At 41.7% G+C, this 22,885-nt stretch overlaps 1 protein-coding gene across 2 annotated transcripts; it reads left to right on the forward strand.

Annotated features, from left to right (window-relative positions):
• The first annotated feature begins 2,033 nt into the window (after positions 1–2,033).
• PFDN4 (prefoldin subunit 4) lies at positions 2,034–13,817 on the forward strand. Of its 2 annotated transcripts, none has more exons than XM_514732.7 (4): positions 2,034–2,330; positions 8,573–8,680; positions 9,522–9,662; positions 13,240–13,817. In XM_514732.7, exons 1-4 carry the CDS (start codon positions 2,307–2,309, stop codon positions 13,369–13,371), a joined length of 405 nt encoding a protein of 134 aa, XP_514732.1. In that variant the 5' UTR covers positions 2,034–2,306; the 3' UTR covers positions 13,372–13,817. The 2 variants fall into 2 exon arrangements, with proteins under 2 accessions (XP_514732.1, XP_016793649.1); XM_016938160.3 differs by lacking the exon at positions 2,034–2,330 and adding an exon at positions 2,943–3,122 and having other exon boundaries at positions 13,240–13,701.
• The last annotated feature ends 9,068 nt before the right edge of the window (positions 13,818–22,885 follow it).

Here is a 22,885-nt window from a genome sequence, read left to right on the forward strand (position 1 = left end):
CTCTCAAAGCCCCTATGCTACTTTCGGTCCCCACCATACAATTACATTTCCTCAAAATTCCTGCTCTGCTGTTCCTCAGCTTTCAACTCAGCCATTTCTCAATAAAGCTTTGAAAAAGTCAGAATTCTTTCTCTCTTTCTCTCTCTCTCCCTCCCCCAGTTTGGCCTCACCAAGTTCTAAAACATGCCCAGATCTGGCCCCTGCCTTGCACCCCAGCCTCGCTCCATGCTGCTCTGTCCTTTCTACCATGTCTCACCAGGCTCTTTCCCTCTCAGCCCTCCACCCCTGGGGTCCACTTTCATCTCCTCTCCCCATGCTGAGGCCTCCCATTTTCTCTTAGCTTAGAGGCCAGCTCCAGAGCTGGCCCCCACCCCTCCCCTCTGTGCTCTGCCTCAGCACCTCATTTATCTCCTTCATGCACTTGGTACCATTTGTGACAATTTTGCCCTTTATTTCTGTCTCCCTCTCCACCATTTGTTTCTTGCAGTGCTTTTACATTGAGCTCTGGAATAAACAGATATCACTGATGGAGCATCTCCTATGTGCCAGACCCGGTGCTAAGATTTAACCCTGGAAAAACATCTTTATTCAACAAATACTTTTTTGAGCACATATGAGCTACACACTGGAAAGTCCCAATACTAAGGGCCTGGAGAGCCCAGAATAGGCAGGAGAACAGGTGATGCCCGTGGCGGGCTAGGTGGTTCGGTGGGGAGGGCACAGGGTGCTATAAGGTCTCATTCCCCTCATTTAACCAAAGAGGAAATTGGGACTTTGAGAAAGGAGGCGGCTTGTCAGGGGCAGTTCTCAAGCTGTGGCCCATGAACCTCGGGGGTCCCTGAGACCTTTTCAGGGATCCATGAGGGCCTCCCTTTCCCAACTACATGATTTGTATGAGGCTGGGGTTTTTCATACCTACAATTAGGCAACTAAACAGTGTATTTGGAGAGACTGAATGCAGAAGTAGACATGAGAATGTAACCTTCCATTAAGCCTGATATTAAAGAGATCAGTGAAAATGTAAAACGATGACAATCTTCTCAATTTGTTTTTGTCTTAGAAAATATAGTTATTTTTAAAGTGTGATTTTTATTACCATGGAATGGAGTTTTATATTATTTTAAATGAATTAATAAATACATTTTAAAAATTCTGCTTTAATTTCTAATACAGCAAATATCGATAAATAACCCACATAAACAAAAGTTCTTTGGAGTCCTCAGTAATTTCCAGGAGTATAAAGAGGTCCTAAGGCAAAAAAAAAAAAAAAAAAAAAAAAAAAAAATTACTAATTGGGAGACACAAGTGTCAGAATATACAGTAATTGTTCAGTAATATTGCTGTAAATTAATTAATAGGATTGCCTAGTCACAACAGCAAAGGCATGGAATCAACCCAGATGCCCATCAGTGGTGGATAGGATAAAGAAAATGTGGTCCATATACACCATGGAATACTATGCAGCCATAAAAAAGAACAAAAGTCATGTCCTTTGCAGCAACATGGATGCAGCTGGACATCATTATCCTAAGTGAATTAACACAGAAACAGAAAACCAACCACTCATGTTCCCACTTATGAGTGACAGCTAAACACTGGGTACTCATGGACATAAAGATGGGAACAATAAATGCTACGGATTCCAAAAACGGGGAAGGAGGCAGGGGAAAGGGGTTGAAAAATTACCTGTGGGGTACTATGTTCACTACTTGGGCAACGGGATCATTAGAAACCCAAACCTTAGCACCATGCAGTATATCCATGTAATAAACCTGCACACATACCCCCCGAATCTAAATTAAAAAAAAATTACATTAAAAGATAGGAGCACCTCCTTTACACCACCTGAATTATCATGGCACATAAATCTCACACCCTATTTGCCGAGGCCATTCGTTCCTAGCTGTTTTACAGGTAGGTTAGCTTTCTCAATGCAAGTCTGTGGGACGGATGGAGAAAAATTCCCCGAGCCCTTTGATCCTGCCCCAGCTGGGCCCCGCCGCGCTGAGCCTTGGGCGCGCCCCCTGCTGCCCGCGGCCGGAGCCGTTCGCCACACCCCCGTGTTTATGTCGGTCCACGGGGGTTGCCTGTCCCTTTAATTGGCATGTACCAAGTCCTTCCAGGTCACATTTCCTCCCTACGTCCCAGCCGTTTGGACTCACTGGCCAAAAGTCCAAGAGGACGGAATGTGGAGACAGTGTTGTATTTTTGCGGGGAGTTCTAGGCCGACCGGGAGCGAGAGAACGCTCGGGGGCGAAGCGCGCCATTGCGGCCCTCCCCGCCGCCTGCCGTAGTCCAGTCCCAAGATGGCGGCCACCATGAAGAAGGCGGTGAGTGGGGAGCTCGGGGCTCTGGATGCTCGGGCGGCGCCGGATCTCGGCCGCTGGGGCCCGGGCGCGGGATGCTGGGGGTGCGCAGCTCCGAAGCCCGGCGTGGGACCCGAGGCCGAGGCCGAGGCCCTGAGAGCGGTCCCGCGGCAAGGCCTGCTCGCGCCTGGCGCCCTGAGCGTTTTCCTAGGCACCTGGCCAGCCGAGGCGGGGCGTCGGGGCTGGGGCCGGGAGCCTCGGAGGACGCAGGTCCGCCTCCCGCGATGCCGAGGGTGCCCCCGGGGAGTCTGAGGAACCTGCAGCCCCGGCCTCGCCCCTGAGGTGTGGGAAGCCGAAGGTCCCGTTGAGTGTGGTTGGCCTTGACTCGGGCGTTGCACCGGCATGATCGCATTAGCCTCACTGGTTATGGGTAGCTGCTGCTGGGAGCGTGGTTACGGGTGAGGAAACTGAGGCCCAGAGATGGAGAGTCACCTGCCCGAGGTTACGCAGCTCATAACGGGGACAGCAGGTTCCTGCATCCCCAGATTATCAGGCCCCAGAGCCCCTTGTGTCCAACCTGGAGCTGCTCATTTCCACGCTTGATGCCCCTGAGTCCTTCAGGCTAAAACCAGTATTTATTGAGAATGGAAGATGTGCCGGGCCCAGCAGCCGGCCGTTTATCTGTTATCCTCCCCGCAACTCAGCAAGTGCAATGGGTTCCTCCCCACTTTGCAGGTAGAGAAACTTAGACACAGAGCAGTTAGAGGCCCTAAAGTGACTCAGCTAGTAAGAAGCAGAGCTGGAGTTCAAACTCAGGTTTGTTTTTGTTTTTCTCAAAGCACACCTGTGTAACCACTAAGCCGGCTAAACTTCCATGTGGGGTTTTTAATCCCGTGAGCCTTCCCAGACGTGTAAAGATAGTCAGATAGAAGAAAAAGAAAATTGGAGAGGGGGAAGGAAATAACGGCTGATAATTTGGGGAGCTTTACAGTGTGCTAGGTACAGCTGTAAGTTGTTTTGCGTGTATTGTTTATTTTATGTTCTTTGCGGGAGATACTGTTTTTATCCTTATTTAACAATGAGAAAACAGGCACGGAGGCAAAGCTAGCATTTAAACACAGGCATTCTGACTCCGGAGTCTGTGTTTTAAACTGCTATAGGGGGTCTTTGATGAGAATCTCTTGGCTGGAGGGATTTGCGTTCATTCCACTTCCACATTAGAACTTCCTTTGCTTTGCCCCTATCCAGTACCACATAGTCTATGCCATCTGTGCCTGGTGTAGGGTGACCCATTGCCCCCTTTTATATGAAATTGAGGGACTGCCCAAAATGGGAAAGCCCCAGCCAACTCAGGATGTGTTGCTCACCCTACTATTCTGCCATCCAAAAATTCTTACTGTGTCCCAGAGTAGGGTCTAGGGCCATGGTGATTCAAAAAAGTATGAAACTTTGTGAGATTCACTTCACCTCTAGTTTGTTAAATTGGGCCCTCTGGTGTTAGGTATGGCCTTTAATTCCTTGGAAGATACTAGTTGTGGTTCACTCCGTTTTATAGGTATGGAAACTGAAGTGCAGAGAGGTGAAGTAAATGGTAGAAGAGGAAATAGCAGAAGAATGATTTGAACCTTGGATTTTGATTGCAAAATTTCTAATTACCAACTTTTTTTTCCTTTCATTGATTCAGTAAATTTTTGGGGGCACGTAATATGGCGTAGTCTCAGTTTTAAGTGGAGACAACTGTGGTGACCAGTGAGGAAGCTCTTCTCCCCTTAATCTCATAGCCCCAAAGAACGTATGTTCCAGGGCAGAGCAGGCATTACTCAGATAGTCAGACAGAAAACTAGTTTCTCTGATGAGAACTGTGAAGGAAAAGTGCTTATGAAATGAGGGCCAAAATGAGGTCTGTTTTGAGATCAGAGAAGACTTTCCTGGGAAAGTGCCATTTAAGTTGAGATCTGTGAGATTATGTAAGGAAAGGAAGGGAGAGTTGGATAGGGAGCGAAGCATTCTAGAGAGGAGTATCTGCAGAGACTCTGAGTGCATTTAATACAAGGAAGGCCCGATGGCAGATAATCAGGGGAAGAGAGTTTGAGCCATGATGAGAAAAGAACTTATAGAGGGGTAGGTGGTGGCCAAAATATAAAGGAGCTTCTTTAACTTTGGAGGCTTTAAGAGTCACATGATAGATGCAGTGTTCTCCTGTAGATGTTTCCAGTGTTAGGAACAATTCCCGATAGATCAGCTTGCATGTACACTTTTCCCCTTTGCCCTCACTAGGAGAAAACATACGTGTATGCCAGTGAGTGAGAGTGAAACAGAGATAGCCCTTTGAGTTTAATTAAAAGCAAATCGTACAATCTGGAGTACTTCACGTTTGTAACACATCGTATCTCTCAACTGGTCATGACTTTGCTGGGGAGAGTGTTTAGATGAGATGATTCAGTCCTCTCCTCTCTAGAGTTCTGCCTTCTAAGATCCAGTTCTTGACCATAAGGAGATCTGCACTTTAATTTCTGTTCATTATCCTATATACAAATGTCCTTTCCTCAGAGAGGCTACCTTTGACCTTTATCTAAAGAAGCCTCCTTCACTCCCCAGGCCCCCAAAACTTTCTACTCCTAAGCTGTTTTATTTTCATCATCACGTTTGTCACCATTGAACATTATCTCATTCATCTTGTTTTTTGCTCTCTTCCTCCACCAGGATGTATGCTTGCCATTTGTGTTCATGAAAGTGGGATAGTGGCTCTCTTGTCACAGTGCATGGCGTATAGGAAACAGTAATTGTTAAATAAACTACTGCATGGATGAAAGTTGAATACAAAAATTAGCTGGGCATGATGGCGTGCGCCTATAATCCCAGCTACTCGGGAGGCTGAGGCACGAGAATCGCTTGAACCCGAGGCAGAGGTCGCAGTGAGCCAAGATCACACCACTGCACTCCAGCCTGGCGATAGAGCAAGACTTGTCTCAAAAACAAAAAAACAAACAAAGAAAGTTGAATACAAATACAAAGCAAAAGTTTACATCATACAGACTTGGTAGATATGTTTTTAAAAGTAAAAATAAAAGGCTGAAATTGGCCAGAATTTATTTCTAGGGACCCAGCTGTCAGTGCAGACTCCGTGCAATACCTAGACTTGGCGTGAGGCATGACTGAGTATGGTTCAGTTTCCTCCTCTAATCCCGTAAGATATTAGTTCTCAAGAAAAGAGCCCAGGGAATTTTAATTTTTACTTTGGATCCCGAGCAGGCATATTTCTCTTTGGCCTAGCAGAATTTCTTTCTAGATCTGGATCTGTTCTTTGTAATGATTTTTGATAAACAATATTCAGGATGTAAAATGCTTAGCTATCATTTGACTGACTCCATCATCAGGCTTTCTCCTACATGTTCATTTTATCAACCCTATAAGGTAGGAACTAGCTTCTGCATTTTACAGATGAGAAACCTGAGGTGGTTCCAAAGAATTGGGTAATTTGCCCAGGGTTCCTGTTTGCTTGGATTGGATTGCAGCCTGACTCTTCCCACCACTCTGTGTGCTGCCTCAGATACTATAGGATATGAGTTCTTCCTAGAGTTCTTCTGACTTTGAGAGTAGCTACAGCTGGTTTCCCTGAAGGCAGGAGTTCCTAACCTTTTGGGGTTGTGGATCCCTTTGAGAATCTAGTGAAAGCTATGAAGACCTTCCAGAAGGATGCACATACTATACATGCCATTTTGCATACAGTCTCCGGGTATATCGACCTGTCAATGTCCATTGACCACCCCCACCCCCCAGTTAAGAATTACCCACTTCTGGCTGGGCGTGGTGGCTCATGCCTGTAATCCCAGCACTTTGGGAGGCCGAGGCTGGTGGATCACCTGAGGTTAGGAGTTCAAGACCAGCCTGGCCAACATGGTGAAACCCCTTCTCTACTAAAAATACGAAAATTAGCCGGAGATGGTGGCATGTGCATGTAATCTCAGCTACTTGGGAGGCTGAGGCAGGAGAATGGCTTGAACCCAGGAAGTGGAGGTTGCAGTGAGCCAAGATCATGCTACTGCACTTCAGTCTGGGCGACAGAGTGAGACTCTGTCTCACACACACACACACACACACACACAAAAAAAAAAAAAAAAATTACCCACTTCTTGCCAAAATGCAGCTTCAAGAAATGTAGGAATGTTCTAGGACAGTGAGACTAAAACAGAAGCCTCTGTTAGCCATCAAAGGCACTGACATCTTACTGTCTGCTGTAAATGGCACTCCACTGGGCGGCATGCAGTATATTTGACTCACACATCAACTTTAGCCCTTATCCCCAGTGGGAAAACCACTGTAAAGATCTGGATACCAGGGGCCACATGTGTGCTGATGCCTGTGGTTTGGTGGGGCTACAACAGGAAATTCCTGCTTTGGAAAGACAGAAAGCAGATAGCCAAATTCTCTCTACCACATTTTGGAAACTATGCGTTTGAGTCTGATCAAGCATGATTTAGATTCAAATTCAGAAACCATGTATTAGCCTTAGTTATGTGCCAGGCAGTCCTGCACTGGATCCGTTCATGTAAATGGCTCTGTTGAGCCCTCACCAAGACAGATACATCTATAAATGCCTGTTGGGGGTTCAGTATTTAAACAAAATGGCATATACTCTTCAGGCAAACAGGAACTCTTCAGAATTCTCTGCTGTCTATTTGCGTAGGGAATTGACAGTTCTCACTTAGGCAAAATGACTTGTGTGCCAAGATATAGACTTTGGTTTTTTGAGTGTAGCTCAGTGTTCCCCAACTTCCATATTCATCAAAATTATGCATACGGTTGAACACTCAAAGCTAGACATAGTGTGATGTAAAGGATTTTTTCAGGCTATCTTCTGGGTTGTTGAGGTGGGGCATAATGCATGTGAAATTGTTTCTTGGAATGAGAGCCTAACAAAGGGGAGGACTGTGTTATATTCCGACCACTGAGCTCTGTATTGCTTGACACTGCCTTTCAACCTCTGAGAAATAAAAGTTCACATACCTTAAGTCGATGGTCATGAGAGACCAGGTCAGGGATGGAGTGTGAATGTTGTGAGCTCATTACTGCTATTGCAAAAGAGCCAAAAGTAGTGCTTCAGTATGAACTATTTTTATACACACACAAATATCTTTTCTTCTTTAAACTAGAATCAGGTGCTCTGGTTTTCATTTTATAAATGGAAGGGAAACCCTAAGGAGAGTCTGGTTTTATGTTTTAGCTTTATTTTTTAAAAATATATGGTACCTCCTTGAGAATCTGATGAAAGCAGACATCCTGCTGCCTCTTCCAGATGTGCCTAAGCCTGTGTACACACTCACACACACACACATGCACACTCACAGAGACGCACGTTCACATTCAGTTACCGAGAACTCATGGACCTGTCTGACCTCTGAAGCCAGTCTGCCTGGGTTGAAATCAAGCTCCACCACCTACTGGCTGTGTGGCTTTGGCCACATTATATAAAGTGTGCCTCAGTTTCTCAATCTGTAAAATAGTGCTGGTGATCCTCCCTAATAAGATGGATTGCAGGATTAGCAGAGATAATAAAGTACTTAGGAAGTTTTGGCACATAGTAAATTCAATCAGTGTTAGCTATTTTTTTATTATTTCATTGGTACTTTATGTTATCCAAGTACTCTTTATTTGCAAATTTGTAAATTTAATCACATTAAATATTAAGTTTTAAATACTAAACATTCAATTTTCATCATTTTTTAGTAAAGTAGACCTTATTAAGACATTTAAACAGGTCCTACATTATAAACATAATTTTTGCTGTGAATGGAATAGAGCCACTGAAATGTACAGTGACCCTTTAGCCAGTAAGCTCGTGCAAGTTTTAGCTCTAAGAAAAAAAAAAAACACTACTCTGAGACATTTACCAATATATTTGACCATGTAACTTTTTGTTCCCTGGGTCATCTTAATGAAAGAATGCTCCAACTTGAGAAATTCTGCTCTGTGCCAAAAGTTGGCTTTTTTTCTTTCCTTTTAAAAGGACTTATTAACTGTTCTTTATGTTTGCAATATTTTTATAGCTTAGGAATTATTTTATGGAGTACCAGAAAAGGTTATAGATTTACAAACAAACCTTAAGCTTGTGGAGCAAAAAATAAGGCATTTGTTATGTTCTGTACTTCTTGTGATTCTTGACTATATGAGTGCAAATGGCTTATTGAGTTATTGTTGAGAAATATAAAAAGCTAACTGATAACTTCTCCATTAAAATTTTACAAAAACTTAAACACTTCTTTCAGGCTGCAGAAGATGTCAATGTTACTTTTGAAGATCAACAAAAGATAAACAAATTTGCACGGAATACAAGTAGAATCACAGAGCTGAAGGAAGAAATAGAAGTAAAAAAGGTACTGAAAATAATTATTAGAAGAATAAAATTTTTTTATACTATAGCTACTAAAACTGAACTCAGTTAACAAGTGAATATATATTTCTCTGGGCTGTTTGTTGCAGATGAATGACGTGATCCACTCTAGTTAAGCAGAAAGTCATTTTTTTTTTAAGGGATATGCGATAACTTACAGAGTTGTTGAGGAGCTTGAGTCTAGACCGAGGTTCCAGGAACAAGCCTCGGAGAACTTGGCTGGCGGTGGAACAGCTGTTGCCTCCACTGATCCCAGAGTCAGCTGTCTTCCCAATGAGGAAGCCACCCTTGCAGACTTAGGAACACCAAGCTGCTGCTGCCAGTGCCACCTACCCCAGTAAACCTGGGGCCTGTGTCCAGCCGTCCCCCTTGAGTTGAAATCCAGCTCAAATGCATTTGATTGGTGGAATTGAAGTTATTATCACTTATGCATGCTGGCAGAACTTTCGTTACCAGCATGATTTACTTACACCCTATCAGCAAGCAAGGCTGAGAAATGTAGGTTGGTTTTTTTGGTTTTGTTTTTGTAGGAAGGCAGAATTCACAAAGTCAAAAATTGTTAAAATAGAAGAAATTTTGAGTGACCATGTGCCTGCTGTCCACCACAGGGCGCTTATTGTCCAGAGGACAAAGCTTTAGGTAGCTCTAAGTGCTTGCTTGTGAAATGTCCTCTAAAAAGTTACAAATTAAGGTCTTATTCTAATGTGGTAATAATACCTTTGTGAGAGGGTCCCTCAGAGAGTTGCTGTCCCCAAATTACAATTGGCCTTTAGCTTCTATCAGAGAACTTTGAGTACATTTTCTTTGCCATTTTGCATTTATAGAAACAACTCCAAAACCTAGAAGATGCTTGTGATGACATCATGCTTGCAGATGATGACTGCTTAATGATACCTTATCAAATTGGTGATGTCTTCATTAGCCATTCTCAAGAAGAAACGCAAGAAATGTTAGAAGAAGCAAAGGTATGTTCAAGGTTAATTCTGAAATTAGAATTTATATCACTATAAAGAACATGTAATTATAGATGTAGGGAAATAGTGGATGCTAGCTATAGCTAATATTTACTGCCTTGTTATGTCCCAGGCATGCTCTGAATGCTTTGCCAGCAGGATTTTGTTGAATCCTAACAATGACCTGTTATCCCAATTTAGGGACAAAGAATAGAGGCTTAGAGAGGTTATGGGATTTATTCAAAGTGACACATAGACAGTGGTCTTCTGACTCCAGAACCTTGCTCAAAACTAAAAGTATTTAGAAGGTATAGCATATATTGAAGCAGAAAAGAAAAATCCCCTGTAATTCTGCTACGCAGAGGTAACCATTCATAGTGAACATTTTCCTGTATTTCTTTTATGTTCTGTCTGCCTCTCTCCATGTAGTTTGCTTCCCAGTTGGGACAATTAATGTTCCAGGAGGAGCACTTTTGCTGGTTTCATTGAATGTTTGTTTGTCCAGCAGATACTCATTGGAAGCCTGCTCTGAGCCTGGCACACAGGCCTTTAAAAACATCGTTTTTGAAGACTGTTTAATATCATGTTGATGGTTATCAATTGGGGTCACAGGTCTTATTGTTAGCATTAATTTGTTTCCAATATTTTGCTGTAGTAATGTTACTGTGAGCATTCTTCTACATAAATCTTTGTTCACATTTAGAAAATTGTTTTGAGGAAATAATTAGAGAAGTATAATTACTGGGTCAGTCAGCATATGAGTTCTCTGATAATATCTGAGACATTTGATACCTGGTATGAAATTTTCAGTTCACATGCCTTCTTACTATTTGGGAGGGACAGCCACGTGGTTTGTCTATGAGAAGCTGATGGCAATTAAACCTTTCCTAATGCTTTTGCTAATTAACCTGATTGCTTAAAATGATAGTCTCTCTTCAAATGTCATAAAAAGCAAAACTTCGTATGAATGAAACCCACATTTAGTAAGTCTTCAGAAGAACTATCACTCCTGGGTCTTTCCATGCAGAAAACTTATATGTCTCCCTTATGTTTAAATCTTTTCTTCTTGGTCAAATTTTGTGATTTTTGTTCTTTTTGTTTGTTTAACCATTTAAAAAATATTTTTATTGGAAGTGTTCCCAGATAGCTTATGGTTTTTGTGGCTATTGTGAATCCCCTGCCCCATACACAGATAGCTACTGAACTTTTATTTTATTTATTTATTTATTTATTTATTTTTCGAGATGGAGTCTTGCCCTGTCGCCCAGGCTGGAGTGCAATGGCGCAATCTCGGCTCACTGCAACGTCTGCCTCCTGGGTTCAAACAATTCTCCTGCCTCAGCCTCCCGAGTAGCTGGGATTACAGGCACCCACCACCACGCCCAGCTAATTTTTGTACTTTTGGTAGAGACAGGGTTTCACCATGTTGGGCAGACTGGTCTCGAACTCCTGACCTCGTGCTCGTGATCCACCTGCCTCAGCCTCCCAAAGTGCTGGGATTACAGGCGTGAGCCACCACACCTGGCTGAACCTTTATTTTTTTACTCATTCTAGAATTCTAGAATGAATGGAGTGCTTACTCTGTATCAGGTTCTGCCATGTACTAGGGATAATTGGGGACAACAAAACCTGCCTGGCCCCTGCCTGCATGGAGCATATAGTCTAGATGGAAAGAAAGAAAAGTAAACAAAACTGATAATGAGTAGAAAGTGATATGAGGATAGAGGTGGCTTTAAGAACACAGGAAGAAGAATCTACACTAGTCTGGACATCAAGGGTCAGGGAAGGGCTCCCAGGGAAAGTGATGGGATAACAGCTGAGGAATAAGTGGCTATTAGCCAGAAAGGGGCGGCGTGGGGCGGGGGGGGGGTTCTAGTCATGAGAAGCAACATGTGTGAACGGCCATAGGATGATGGTGGTGCAAACATAGACCTGCAAGAAGATGTATTTGCTGGAGATTTGGGAGCACCTGAAATTGTGGCCACATCTTGGAGAACTCCAGTCAGTTGAGTTGAAGAAATTGTACTTTGTCTTAGCAGGGGTCAGCAAACTTTCTGTGAAGGGCCAGAAGTAAATATGTTAGGTTTTGTGGGCTGCACAGCCTCTGCCATAATTACTATGAAAGCAAGATGAGTGAATCTGCATGGCTGTCTTCCAATAAAACTTGACAAAAACAAGCTTCAGGCTAGATTGGGCCTGTGGGCTATAGTTTGCCCACTCCCGTCCCAGAGCAAAGACGAGCCTTCAGAGATTTTTGGAAAAGAGAGAGATGATTGGACTTGCAATATTAAAATAACTTTCTAGTGTCTTATTTTACTTATTAACCAGGTTTTCTCGGTATAGAAATTTAGAATTTATCCCTTTCTAGTAGCCATATGTCTTATTTTTATTTCTTGTTTTGTAACAGTGATTCTCAAACTTAGCATGCGTGAAAATCACAGTCACCACAGGGCTTGTTAAAAATTCAGATTGCTGGGCCCAACCCAAAGACGTTCTTTCAGGTGGGCTGAGGTAGGGCCCCAGAGTGTGTATTTCTAACAAGTTCCCAGGTGATTTTGTCCCTGACACTGGTCTCGGGGCCACCGTTTGAGAACCATTGGCTAGATTTCTAAAACAGCAACACTGTCAATATTAGATATTCTTTGGTTTCTAATGTTAGTGGGTATTTGGTTTGTGTGATTTCATATTTTTTTGTCATGTTTAGAAAAAAAATTGTTTTGATCCTAGCCAGGAAGGAACTTAATGGCTTTTTTTTTTTTTTTTTTAAACAAAGAGTATATGTTAAAATTTATTTAATCTATTAATGAGGGAAGCATTAACATTACAAAACTGGTTTTAGAATTGAAGAGGCTAAGTATCTATAGATAGGTAGGTAGAAAGAATTGTCCTTTGGAATTGTATTTTCTTTTTTTTAATTATAAATTGACAATTTATAATTGTATAAATTTATGGTGTAAAACGGGATGCTATAATTTATTAATACAATATGGAATAATTAAATCAAGGTAGTTAACATGTCTGTCACTTCAAATACTTAGAAAATATCTGAGTTTTCACTGGGCAAAGCTGCTCTTTCTTACAAATGAGGCACTTTTTACCACTCTTTTCCAAAGTTTAGCTCCAGAGGCCTCAAAGTTAGTGAAAATTTCTGCCAGATTTGGATCTTAAGTTGTTCTTCTTAATTATTGGTGGTTGGTGGTGTGAGTTTCTATCATTTCCTGTAGTCTCATAGTTATTTTTGTTGTTGGAAAAAGCTGGGTTAGAAGCCAGCAGGCCCAGGATAAACTATTTATAGAAGTCTTTGTATTTGGTTCTTTGTTAGGTAATAATTTAGAAATTAATTTTTTTCTATTTTTTAGATCAGCAGAAACTGAGAAAACAAACTTGATTTATTCTGTGATAAGAAGATATGGACCATGAATTAAAAATGCCCACATTCAGACATTTAGATCTAATTATCAGTGTTACTTAGCTGCCTGTCCAAGTTTAGAAGGTTCTTGACCTAAAATTCTTCCCAAATATTATTTCAGACACAGATGCTCAGAAATCATCCTATTGAATAGAATTAATTTAAAATTTTTTTTTCCAGAAAAATTTGCAAGAAGAAATTGACGCCTTAGAATCCAGAGTGGAATCAATTCAGCGGGTGTTAGCAGATTTGAAAGTTCAGTTGTATGCAAAATTTGGGAGCAACATAAACCTTGAAGCTGATGAAAGTTAAACATTTTATAATACTTTTTTTATTTGTTTAATAAACTTGAATATTGTTTAAAATGATAATTTTCCTTCTTCAAATGACATGGAAAGCAAAACTTTCTTTTTTTAAAATTTTCATTTATTTAATGGAAACTTGCCTATTTTCACATGTCTGCTTATTTATTTTATATTTTTAAAAGAAGACAGTATTCACCTATGTATTTTGCATAACGATTATATCAAGTCTAGGGGCTTCATGTCATGTTATTAAAATCAGTTAAGCAATCTTTTATGTTTCTATATTAGAATATTTGTTGTTGCAATTTTCACATAAGAAAATTTAACAGTTGTGTCATGTTGTTTCTGTCTGATTTTAATTGCTGTCTAATGACGGGGAAAGCACGACAAAAAGATGTACAATCCTGCATCCTTGCTTATTTCACAACTAAAGCTTTGTCATAGACTTCAAAATATATATGTATATATTTTATTTAAATATATGTTACATATTATATTTAAACATACATATTTAACATTTTTTACATATCTATCAATATCAGAGATTTGGGTAAAAGAATGGGTAATGTTTAAACATGTGGAGGCATGTGGAGCTTTATACAAACAGGGCAGAACCACAGAAGAACGTTTTAGAAACCAAGAGATGTGCAGAAAGAAATGTTTAGTGTTTTTTCGTTTTAAATTTTAGATTTTATTTCAGTGCTTTGTAATTAATTGGGGTTTATATTGATAAAGATGTGGAAGTTAAACAGCTATGTATGTAAAAGTAAGGCTTATTTCTTAAATAAAGGATGCATTTCTTCCCACTCCCCCACAAAAGACAAACATTTTGGGATTTGGGAGACCTAAATGTATTAACTTTCCAGCAGATGGCACTGATGTGCCAAATGTGAATGGAAGGATCCTAACACAACAATGAGATTGTTAGGATTAAATATACATAATTTTAGAGGAAATATTTTTAATTTTTAAGGCTAAACTGCATATGTATTTTTTGGTTCAATGTTTATAAACATGAATTCAGGCTTAAAGATAGATGATTATATAATTTCTAAAATTCTTAATACTATAAAGGCAGTTTTTTCTTTCTTTTTTTTTTTTTTGAGATGGCATCTCACTCTGTTGTCTAGGCTGGAGTGCAGTGGTGCGATCTCGGCTCACTGCAACCTCCACTTCCTGGGTTCAAGCGATTCTGCCACCTTAGCTTCCAGAGTAGCTGGGATTACAGGGACTTGCCACCACTCCCAAATAATTGTATTTTTAGTAGAGACATGGTTTCACCATGTTGGCCAGGATGGTCTCCATCTCTTGATCTTGTGATCTGCCCGCCTCGGCTTCCCAAAGTGCTGGGATTACAGGCGAGCCACTGTGCCCGGCCAAAGGCAAATTTTTAAATTGCTGCAAAAATCTTCCCAAATAGTGATATTCCAGTTCTGGAAAATGACTCTTACCAAAAAAATGCAAGGATTTTTTTTCTTGCATCCATTTGGTTAATGTTCAGTTAGAGGATTGAGGCTGGGGAGGTAGTCAATCAAGTTGCAGCAGGAAATAAGATCAGAATAATTTGAGGAAACTCTCACGAAAGTTAACAATGGTGCCGGGTGACCACTAGGGTCCTTTTGGACCCTCAAAGGCCAGGGGAGAGAGCAACTGCCCACTTCACTCCCTGACCAGGGAAAGTTGCTTTTCACTGGGGAACACAGCCAGCCTGTGTCATACCTGCAGTGGTAGAGCCAGGGGACTAGACATCCTGACCTCATTCTCCCTCCAAAATCCACCTGTGTCCCACCATTGGCCAAACCCAACCAGAATCCGGAGGTGGTCCATAGAAGTCAGTCGCCTGCAGGGCCTGGGAGGGTTGGGGAATGGATAGGTCTGGGGATCCCCCAATGGAAGATCTAGCATAGGAGGGCGACTAAAGTTTAGCCCTTTAGAAATGTTAACAACGAACACTTGCCTGACATGGGCCAAGAGACTGAACTATGTAATTCACTGGGACTTCAAATTCTGTCCTGCATATTATCAAGAAAACCTAATACAAAAACCCAAATATCTAACATCAGTGGGATGGAAGGGTGTGATGTTGCTAACTTCGTTTTCTTAACTTACCTGTGACATTTTAGAACATTACAAATATTTGATTCCCATTTTAAGTTCATTTCTAAAGCCTTTGCTTATTTTTGTGAATAGTAACTTCCCTGGGCTAGCTGAAGACTGGCGAACAGCACGCGGTGCATCTGAAGGGAAAGGAAGAAATGTCAGCTTCAGCCAGTAGTTGCGACAGAGGGAAGTTTTGATCTGGATTGGTCACTAACTTCTTTTTTTTTTTTAAGCGGGAATCTTGATTTGCATGTGCAATCACTCTTTTTAGACTGGGCCACTATTTGTTTTTTAAAGCAGTGCAGGCTACACAACAGATAATTGCACAACAAATCTGGCCCTGAGACTGCCAGGTTGCAAAGTCAGGTGCATAATATGATACGTCATGTGCAGGCTTTTCACAGGAAGTGGTAGTAGAAGTCTTCTGAGCAGCTATGCTTTGCTGCTGACTGTAATGTTTCATTATCTCTCACATCCATTCATTTCTTTCCATCTCCACAACTACTGTGATCCTTGTCCAAGCCTTGTGAGCTCTAGTCAAAAGCATGCCTAAGTAAGGGAGCAAGGGGTTGGAAAAGCCATTTGAGATAGGGTTTCGACAGGGGGTCTCTAAAGGGTTTTGAATAGAAAGGTAATTTACTTGACTGGAGCAGTACTTTTTAATAATTTGGCAGTTGTTAGGTGGGCTTTACTGCAGAAAGATGGAGGTAGAAATACTGGATGTTATTGTACCTTTTCTGGTGAGCCGAATCAGTTGGCTGAAGAAAAGATACACCAGGACTTAGAGAAGGGGTGAAATGAACAAATGTTGTCAATGATTGGAGAAACGAAGGTGAAGCTAGAAGGAGAAACCCAAAGAGAAGTTGGTTTTGAGCACAGGCCAGTACAGCTTGCAACAGGTTTTCTTTGGCTCCTATAGTTTAACAAAGAAAAAAAAACCCTGAATTTGTTGCCACAATCAAATCCAGAGATCTCACATAAAAATGCACGGTTTGGCAACATTGAAACCACATTTCTAAAAGGCAGTCTTCAGCTGCTCACGCATTAGACAAAGCAGGCTGTCTCCAGTTCACCCCAGTCCCCACCTAGCCCACTACCCTCATTTATATTACCTGCGTGGTGCCTGTCTGTATTTGCTTTGTAATTTCTGGATGCCTGCTGGTAGTGTAAGCAGAGGCAGGAAAGAAAGAAGTGTCTGGTTTGCAGGAAGCAGGGCAGAGGAGGGGGAGGGTGAGAGAAGGGCACGAGCTTGGCATCAGCACTTGGACTTCCCAGGGCATCAGCCACGTGGAGACATGTAATTGGCAACCGGAAAAGTGTGTTGAAGTTTAGGATATGCGGGACTAGGGAGGTATGTTTGAGAACCCTTTTCATCCTACAGAAGGGCTTAACATTTAACGCACATAAAAATCACCTGGGGATTTTGTGACACTGCAGACTCTGGCTCCGTGTGGGCTCGGGCTGAGATGTTGCCTTTCTAACAAGCTCCCAGGTGACGCTGCTGCTGCTGACCCCTGGTGCCATGCATTGGACAGCTAAGGTAGCTTGCCACGAAGAAGAGGATGTGGGGAAAATGCAGGTAGGAGGAAAAAGAAACAGCAAAGGAGACAGAAGCTGCAACGGTAATGGGAGATCCGCAAGAGTGTGGAATCCCAGAAGCCACGATGAGAATGCTGAAAGGAGGAGGGAGTGTGATCAACAGCAAATAGTACAGAGTGGCGAAGCCAATAAGAGCCGAGAAGATGGAGCTCTATTTGATGACTAAGAAGGCCCTTGTTTCCTTCAAAAGAGTTAACCCACCCCTACTCCTTACACACAAACTGGAGCTCCAAACACCCTAGACCCCCTGACCTGAGGCCCTCACACCTGAGCCCCACACACACCTGAGCCCCCCACACACCTAAACCTCACACAAAGCTGAGTTCCCATAACCCTGAGCCCCGAAACCTAAGTTTCCCCACCCCTAAGACCCCCACATTTGAGCCCCACACACCCGAGTCCTACATATAACTGAGTCCCCATACACCTGAGGCCCCCAGACTGGAGCCCCCATATACTCAAGCCCTCCCACACACGAACTCCCCACAGAGCTGAGTCCCCATGTACCTGATCTCCCCACACCTGAGCTCCCATATACCTGAACCTCACACACACCTGAGACCCCCATACCTCAGCCCCTCCCACATCTGAGCCCACACACACCTGAGTTCCACACACACCTGAGGAATCAGCTCCCTCCCGTCAGGCACCAGTGATTCTCGGGGGTGATAATTGTGTGGTTTGAAAAAGCCTGAACACATTAGGTGCTGAGGATCAAAAATACATTAACAATTCTCTAGTTCAGCGTTTCTCCAGGTGTGAACATGGAACCAACATCACCTGGGAACTTGTTAGAAATGCCAAGTTTTTCACAGGACTAAACCCTGAAAAAAAATTCCCCCACTGGGCAATGGTATTGAGCAACATAATGGTCATTGCCTTCAAAGATGACTTCATAGCAACTCTGCAGACAGGGCCCAGGGTTTTAACAAGCACTCCAGGTGATTCTGACTCAGCGAAAGAGCTGGTGGGGTTCAAATCATTCCATCTTTCTGGGATTGGAGGGCGTGGGGGTGGTGTTGGGGGAAGAGACTGGAGCACCAACTGAGAATTTTTCATGCAGATTATAGTGCTGGAGAGGGTAACAGAAGAGGGCAGCATCAAAGAGATTGACCCATCCAGTTTAGGGATCGAGGGTAGCTAGAAGCATTCCGGTTGCTGGTAGTAAACAGATTATAAAAGATTAAGCAGTAGGTGGTGTGACACTTGGAGGCAGCAAGTGAAAAGTATTTTTACAAGAAAGGTAACAGTGGTGGGAAAGAGGCAGAGCATCACTTAATGCCACTGTGGTGCAGATGGAAAGGTTTTTTTTTTTTTTTTTTTTTTTGGACTAGGGAACACGTGAATACACACAGTAGATGGGAAGGATCCAGGAGAGAAGATGATGGAAAAGTCAACGGACAGAGGTAATAGTTAGAGCACATCTGTGAAAGAAAGGGGTGCTGTAGTGCTTATACAAACGGTAGACTGGGAAAACACAGAATTAGGTGTATATGTTACAAAAACTCTTAAGGAATAAATGGTAGAGAAAAAAATTTAGAATAGTGATGAACTGTAGGAGGAAGATATAGTTGGGGGAGGCAAAAACAGGAGGAGGCTTCAATAATCTTTATGTTCTATTAAGTTGGGTCATGGGTCCATAGTTATTGGTAGTCAATATGTTTATTTTGAATTATTTTATGTGCATGAAATTCTTCACAATAACAAGTTTTTTTTATAAAGTTCTGTTGTGGCACAAACAAACTAGGAAAAATGTGCATTACTGTGGCATTGTTATTGATATTTCTGTATTGCATTCAACTACTTTTTTGTCATTTGACATAAAATGGATCATGGTGACTTTCCAGTTTTGTTTTGTTTTTTCTTACAGAGACAGAGTCTTGCTCTGTCACCCAGGCTGGAGTGCAGAGGTATGATGTTGGCTCAGTGCCAACCTCCGCCGCCCGGGTTCAAGTGATTCTGTTGCCTCAGCCTCCCGAATAGCTGGGACTACGGGCCCATGCCACCAAGTCCTGCTAACTTTTTTGTATTTTTAGTAGAGATGGGGTCTCGCCATGTTGGCTAGGCTGGTCTCAAACTCCTGACCTCAGGTGATCTGCCCACTTCGGCCTCCGAAAGTGCTGGGATTACAGGTGTGAGCCACTGCGCCCGGCTGACTCTCCAGTTTTAAAAGTAGAAAATCAGCAACAACCAAAAAGTTAAAAGTTGGCTTACAGATTTGGTATAGAAAATTGTTTGTGCAACAGTCATTAGCATCCGTTTGTATGTAGAAATTTCTGGTAACTAAGTTCTTTGATCCTCCATTCTGGTATCTAGGAATAACTCTAGTGATGGCGACATTAACAATTAGCTTTGAGTGCTTATTGTAGGCTGTCAGTCTTCTGAATTTTTTTTATATATTCCTTCCTCACAAAAGCCCTTTAAAGTAGATTCCTTATCATCCCTCATTGTGCAGAAGTAGAGGAAGGTTTAGAGACGTTAACCTGCCCCAAGTTTCGCAGCTTACTTAGCAAATGGGTGGTTAATGAATGCACAAGTTGTACTTTTGAAGTTTATTTTGTTAGATGATTTTATTTGTGTTCTGTTACTTATCCAAAGGAATTTCAGATCGGTTCTCATATAGACATATAAAAGTATATGTGTGTATATATAAAAATGTAAATATAGCATTAATAGATTAGGAAAAAAGAAAGGGAGAGTAAGTTGGTCACAGAGTCCACCTTTCAGGTTAATGTACTCTGAACCTCTATGTAGCTAAGACAGAGAAGGAAAAATGATGAGTAATACCACATTGGAAAGGGTGTTATATATGAATATCTCAGGAGACAAAACATCTTTCAGAGGTCTAAACCTTAAAAAAAATTTTCCCTCATTAGGCATTGACTTTGAGCAATGTATCAGATGCTAACTTTAACGACTTCAAAGCAAAGGCAAGAGCAAAATTCATATGGCCAATTCTTGTAGCAATTAAACAGTTAACCTAAATCCAAGGGAAATAATTTAGAAAGAGGCCGATAATACGCAGCCAACATCCACAGATGTACCCTGAGCTAGGCATTAGGTATCTTATGTACCCTGAGCTAGGCATTAGGTAAGTATTCACATACATTAATCATTACAAGGTACAAACTAGTATTATCATCATGTCCATTTACAGATGAGGAAACAGAAGCCCAGACCAAAGTTCCAAGGCCCCTAAGTGAGGAGCCAGAACTCAAACCCAAACAGTGGGGCTTCCAATCTGTCCTCCCAACCATTCTATTGCAATATTGAAGAATCTTCTTACAATCTTCCCAGATCCAAGGACAGTCCATAGGTCACTTCAAACTCAGAATTTCTCTTCAAATAGGAATTAGAGAGCAGAATAATGATGGCCTTTGTCTATGAATTAAATTAAAAGACCTTCTTCCTAGGAACCCATTTTAATTCAGTCCTATAAGATAGCAAAGGTATCAGATTATACCCACAGAACACCTGGAATTCTGAACTTGACCACTGTGCACAATAATATTGGGGGCCAGGCTTGGTGAGCCACCATACACCATATGCATTATGGAGGCTAGGGGTGGGTAGATCACTTGAGTTTAGGAGTTCAAGACCAGCCTGGGCAACATGGTGAAGACTTATCTGTACAAAAAACACAAAAATTAGCTGGATGTGTGGTACATGCCTGTGGTCCCAGCTACTAGGAAGACTGAGGCAGGAGGACTGATTGAGCCCAGGAGGTCGAAGCTGCAGTGAGCCACGATCATGCCATTGCACTCAGCCTGGGTGACAGAGCAAGACCCTGTTTCAAAAAATAAAAAATATAAAAGGAAAGGAAAGGAAGAAAGAAAAGTATTGGGGAGGGATAGGTTTTATTGGGAAGGGACAATGAACACCACAGCCATAAATTCTGATTAATTTTGTAATAATACCTCTGACATTCACAATCTTATTGTAACTTGGAGTAACACTGGAATTATTGGTAGAGTTCGATAAAACCTATAGTAACACAGATGAGCAAGTGTACTAGAAAACTGAATTAAACTTTTCTCAGGGTGTGATACTGATGGAAAATAATTGACCTGAAGAGGACTTGCAGTTAATTAATAATCTATTAATAATTGTTTTAAATCATTTGACTCAAACTTATAAAGTCCAAATTATAGTAGCTGATAGTGGCATAAGAACTGCTACACTCATGCAAAAATATGAAACTTATGTCCAAGAATCTTGGTTTGCTTCACCTCTCCCATCCTTGTCGCTACCACCTTGGGCTAAGAGGCAGTGAGTGTTTATTTGGACTATTGCTGGTGTCTTCTGATGGGTCTCCCAGCCTCCATTCTTACTCACACACGTCCCCTTCAATCCATTTTTGTAGCCAGATAATCTTTCTCAGACTGCAAATCTAATTATGTTACTCTTTCTTTGATAACCACCTCCTCCCCGCTCCCCCCCAAAAAATTAATGTTCTCCCTCTTGGTGAGAGTAGTGAAAATGAAAACACCTAACACAGCCTGCTTGGTCTGAACCCTATCTACTTTTCCACTTCCCCTTTGCTCTCCACACCAACCACACCAGCCTTATGCCAGTCCCCCAGGTTTATTATGCACCCTTTGGTCATAGAACCTGCATCCTTACCAGGTCAAAGCCCCAGATATACTTTCATAGTTCCACATGCTTCTCCTTTGTTGCAAGAACAGCTATTACATTTATATTGATCATTGCAAATTATTGACTTGTCTTCCTCATTAGACTGAAATCAGGAACCATGATAATGCTTCGCTTATTCCCATCTTCCCAGCCCCTGCCTACCATGAAATCAAGCACACGACAGTGCTCAGTCTACACTGGAATCCAGCAGTTCTGCTTGATATGGTTTGGCTTTGTGTCCCCACCCAAATCTCATGTTGAATCGTAATTCCGAACGTTGGGGGAGGGATAGGGTGGAAGGTGATTGGATCATGAGGGCAGATTTCCCTCTTGCTGTTCTTGTGATAGTGAGTTCTCATGAAATCTGATGGTTTCAAAGTGTGTTGTACTTCCCCCTTTGCTGTCTGTCTCTCCTAGTCACCCATGGTAACACGTGCTTACTTCCTCTTCGCCTTCTGCCATGATTGTAAGTTTCCTGAGGCCTCCCGGTCATGCTTCCTGTTAAGCCTGCAGAACTGTGAGTCAATTAAACCTCTTTTCTTCATAAATGACTGAGTCTCAGGTAGTCCTTTATAGCAGTGTGAGAATAGACTAATATACTGCTCCTAGATATGTACCTAATAGACATGAAAACTTGTGTCCATCAAAATACGTATTAAAGAATGCTCATGCAATAGTCCTGGTTTACCCAAGGGGGATAATGTGCCCAGACCATGCTTGAAACCATGGATGGTACTCTCTATATATACCATTTTTTCATATATATATATATATCTCCATACCTATGATAAAGCTTAATTTACAAATTAACACAGTAAGAGATTAATAAAATAGAACAATTATAAAAACATACTGCAATAAAATTTATGTGAATCTGATCTCTTTGTCTAAAATAATATTTTATTGTGCTGTACTACGGGTAACTGAAATCTCACAATGTGAAACTGCAGATAAGTGGGGACTTACTTGGGTAGTTTTATTCTTAACAGCCAGAACCTGGAAACAATAATGTTATCAACAGGAGAATGGACACATACATTGTGGTCTAGTCATACAATGGAATACAACACAGCAGTGAAAAAGAACATCTCATTATGACTGCAAAAAAAAAAAAAAAAAAAGCCTGAATCTTACAGACATATTGTTGAGTAAAAAAGCCAGACACAAAATAGTACATTCTGTATTAT

The sequence above is a fragment of the Pan troglodytes genome, chromosome 21, assembly GCF_028858775.2.
Source record: "Pan troglodytes isolate AG18354 chromosome 21, NHGRI_mPanTro3-v2.0_pri, whole genome shotgun sequence".
NCBI classification, from domain to species: Eukaryota; Metazoa; Chordata; class Mammalia; order Primates; family Hominidae; genus Pan; species Pan troglodytes.

Coding starts and splice junctions, on each gene's coding strand:
- PFDN4 (XM_016938160.3), top strand. CDS start 2,958: ATGTGCCGGGCCCAGCAGCCGGCCGTTTATCTGTTATCCTCCCCGCAA. Junction 3,123..8,572: donor GAGCTGGAGTTCAAACTCAG/GTTTGTTTTTGT, acceptor CACTTCTTTCAG/GCTGCAGAAGATGTCAATGT. Junction 8,681..9,521: donor AAGAAATAGAAGTAAAAAAG/GTACTGAAAATA, acceptor TTGCATTTATAG/AAACAACTCCAAAACCTAGA.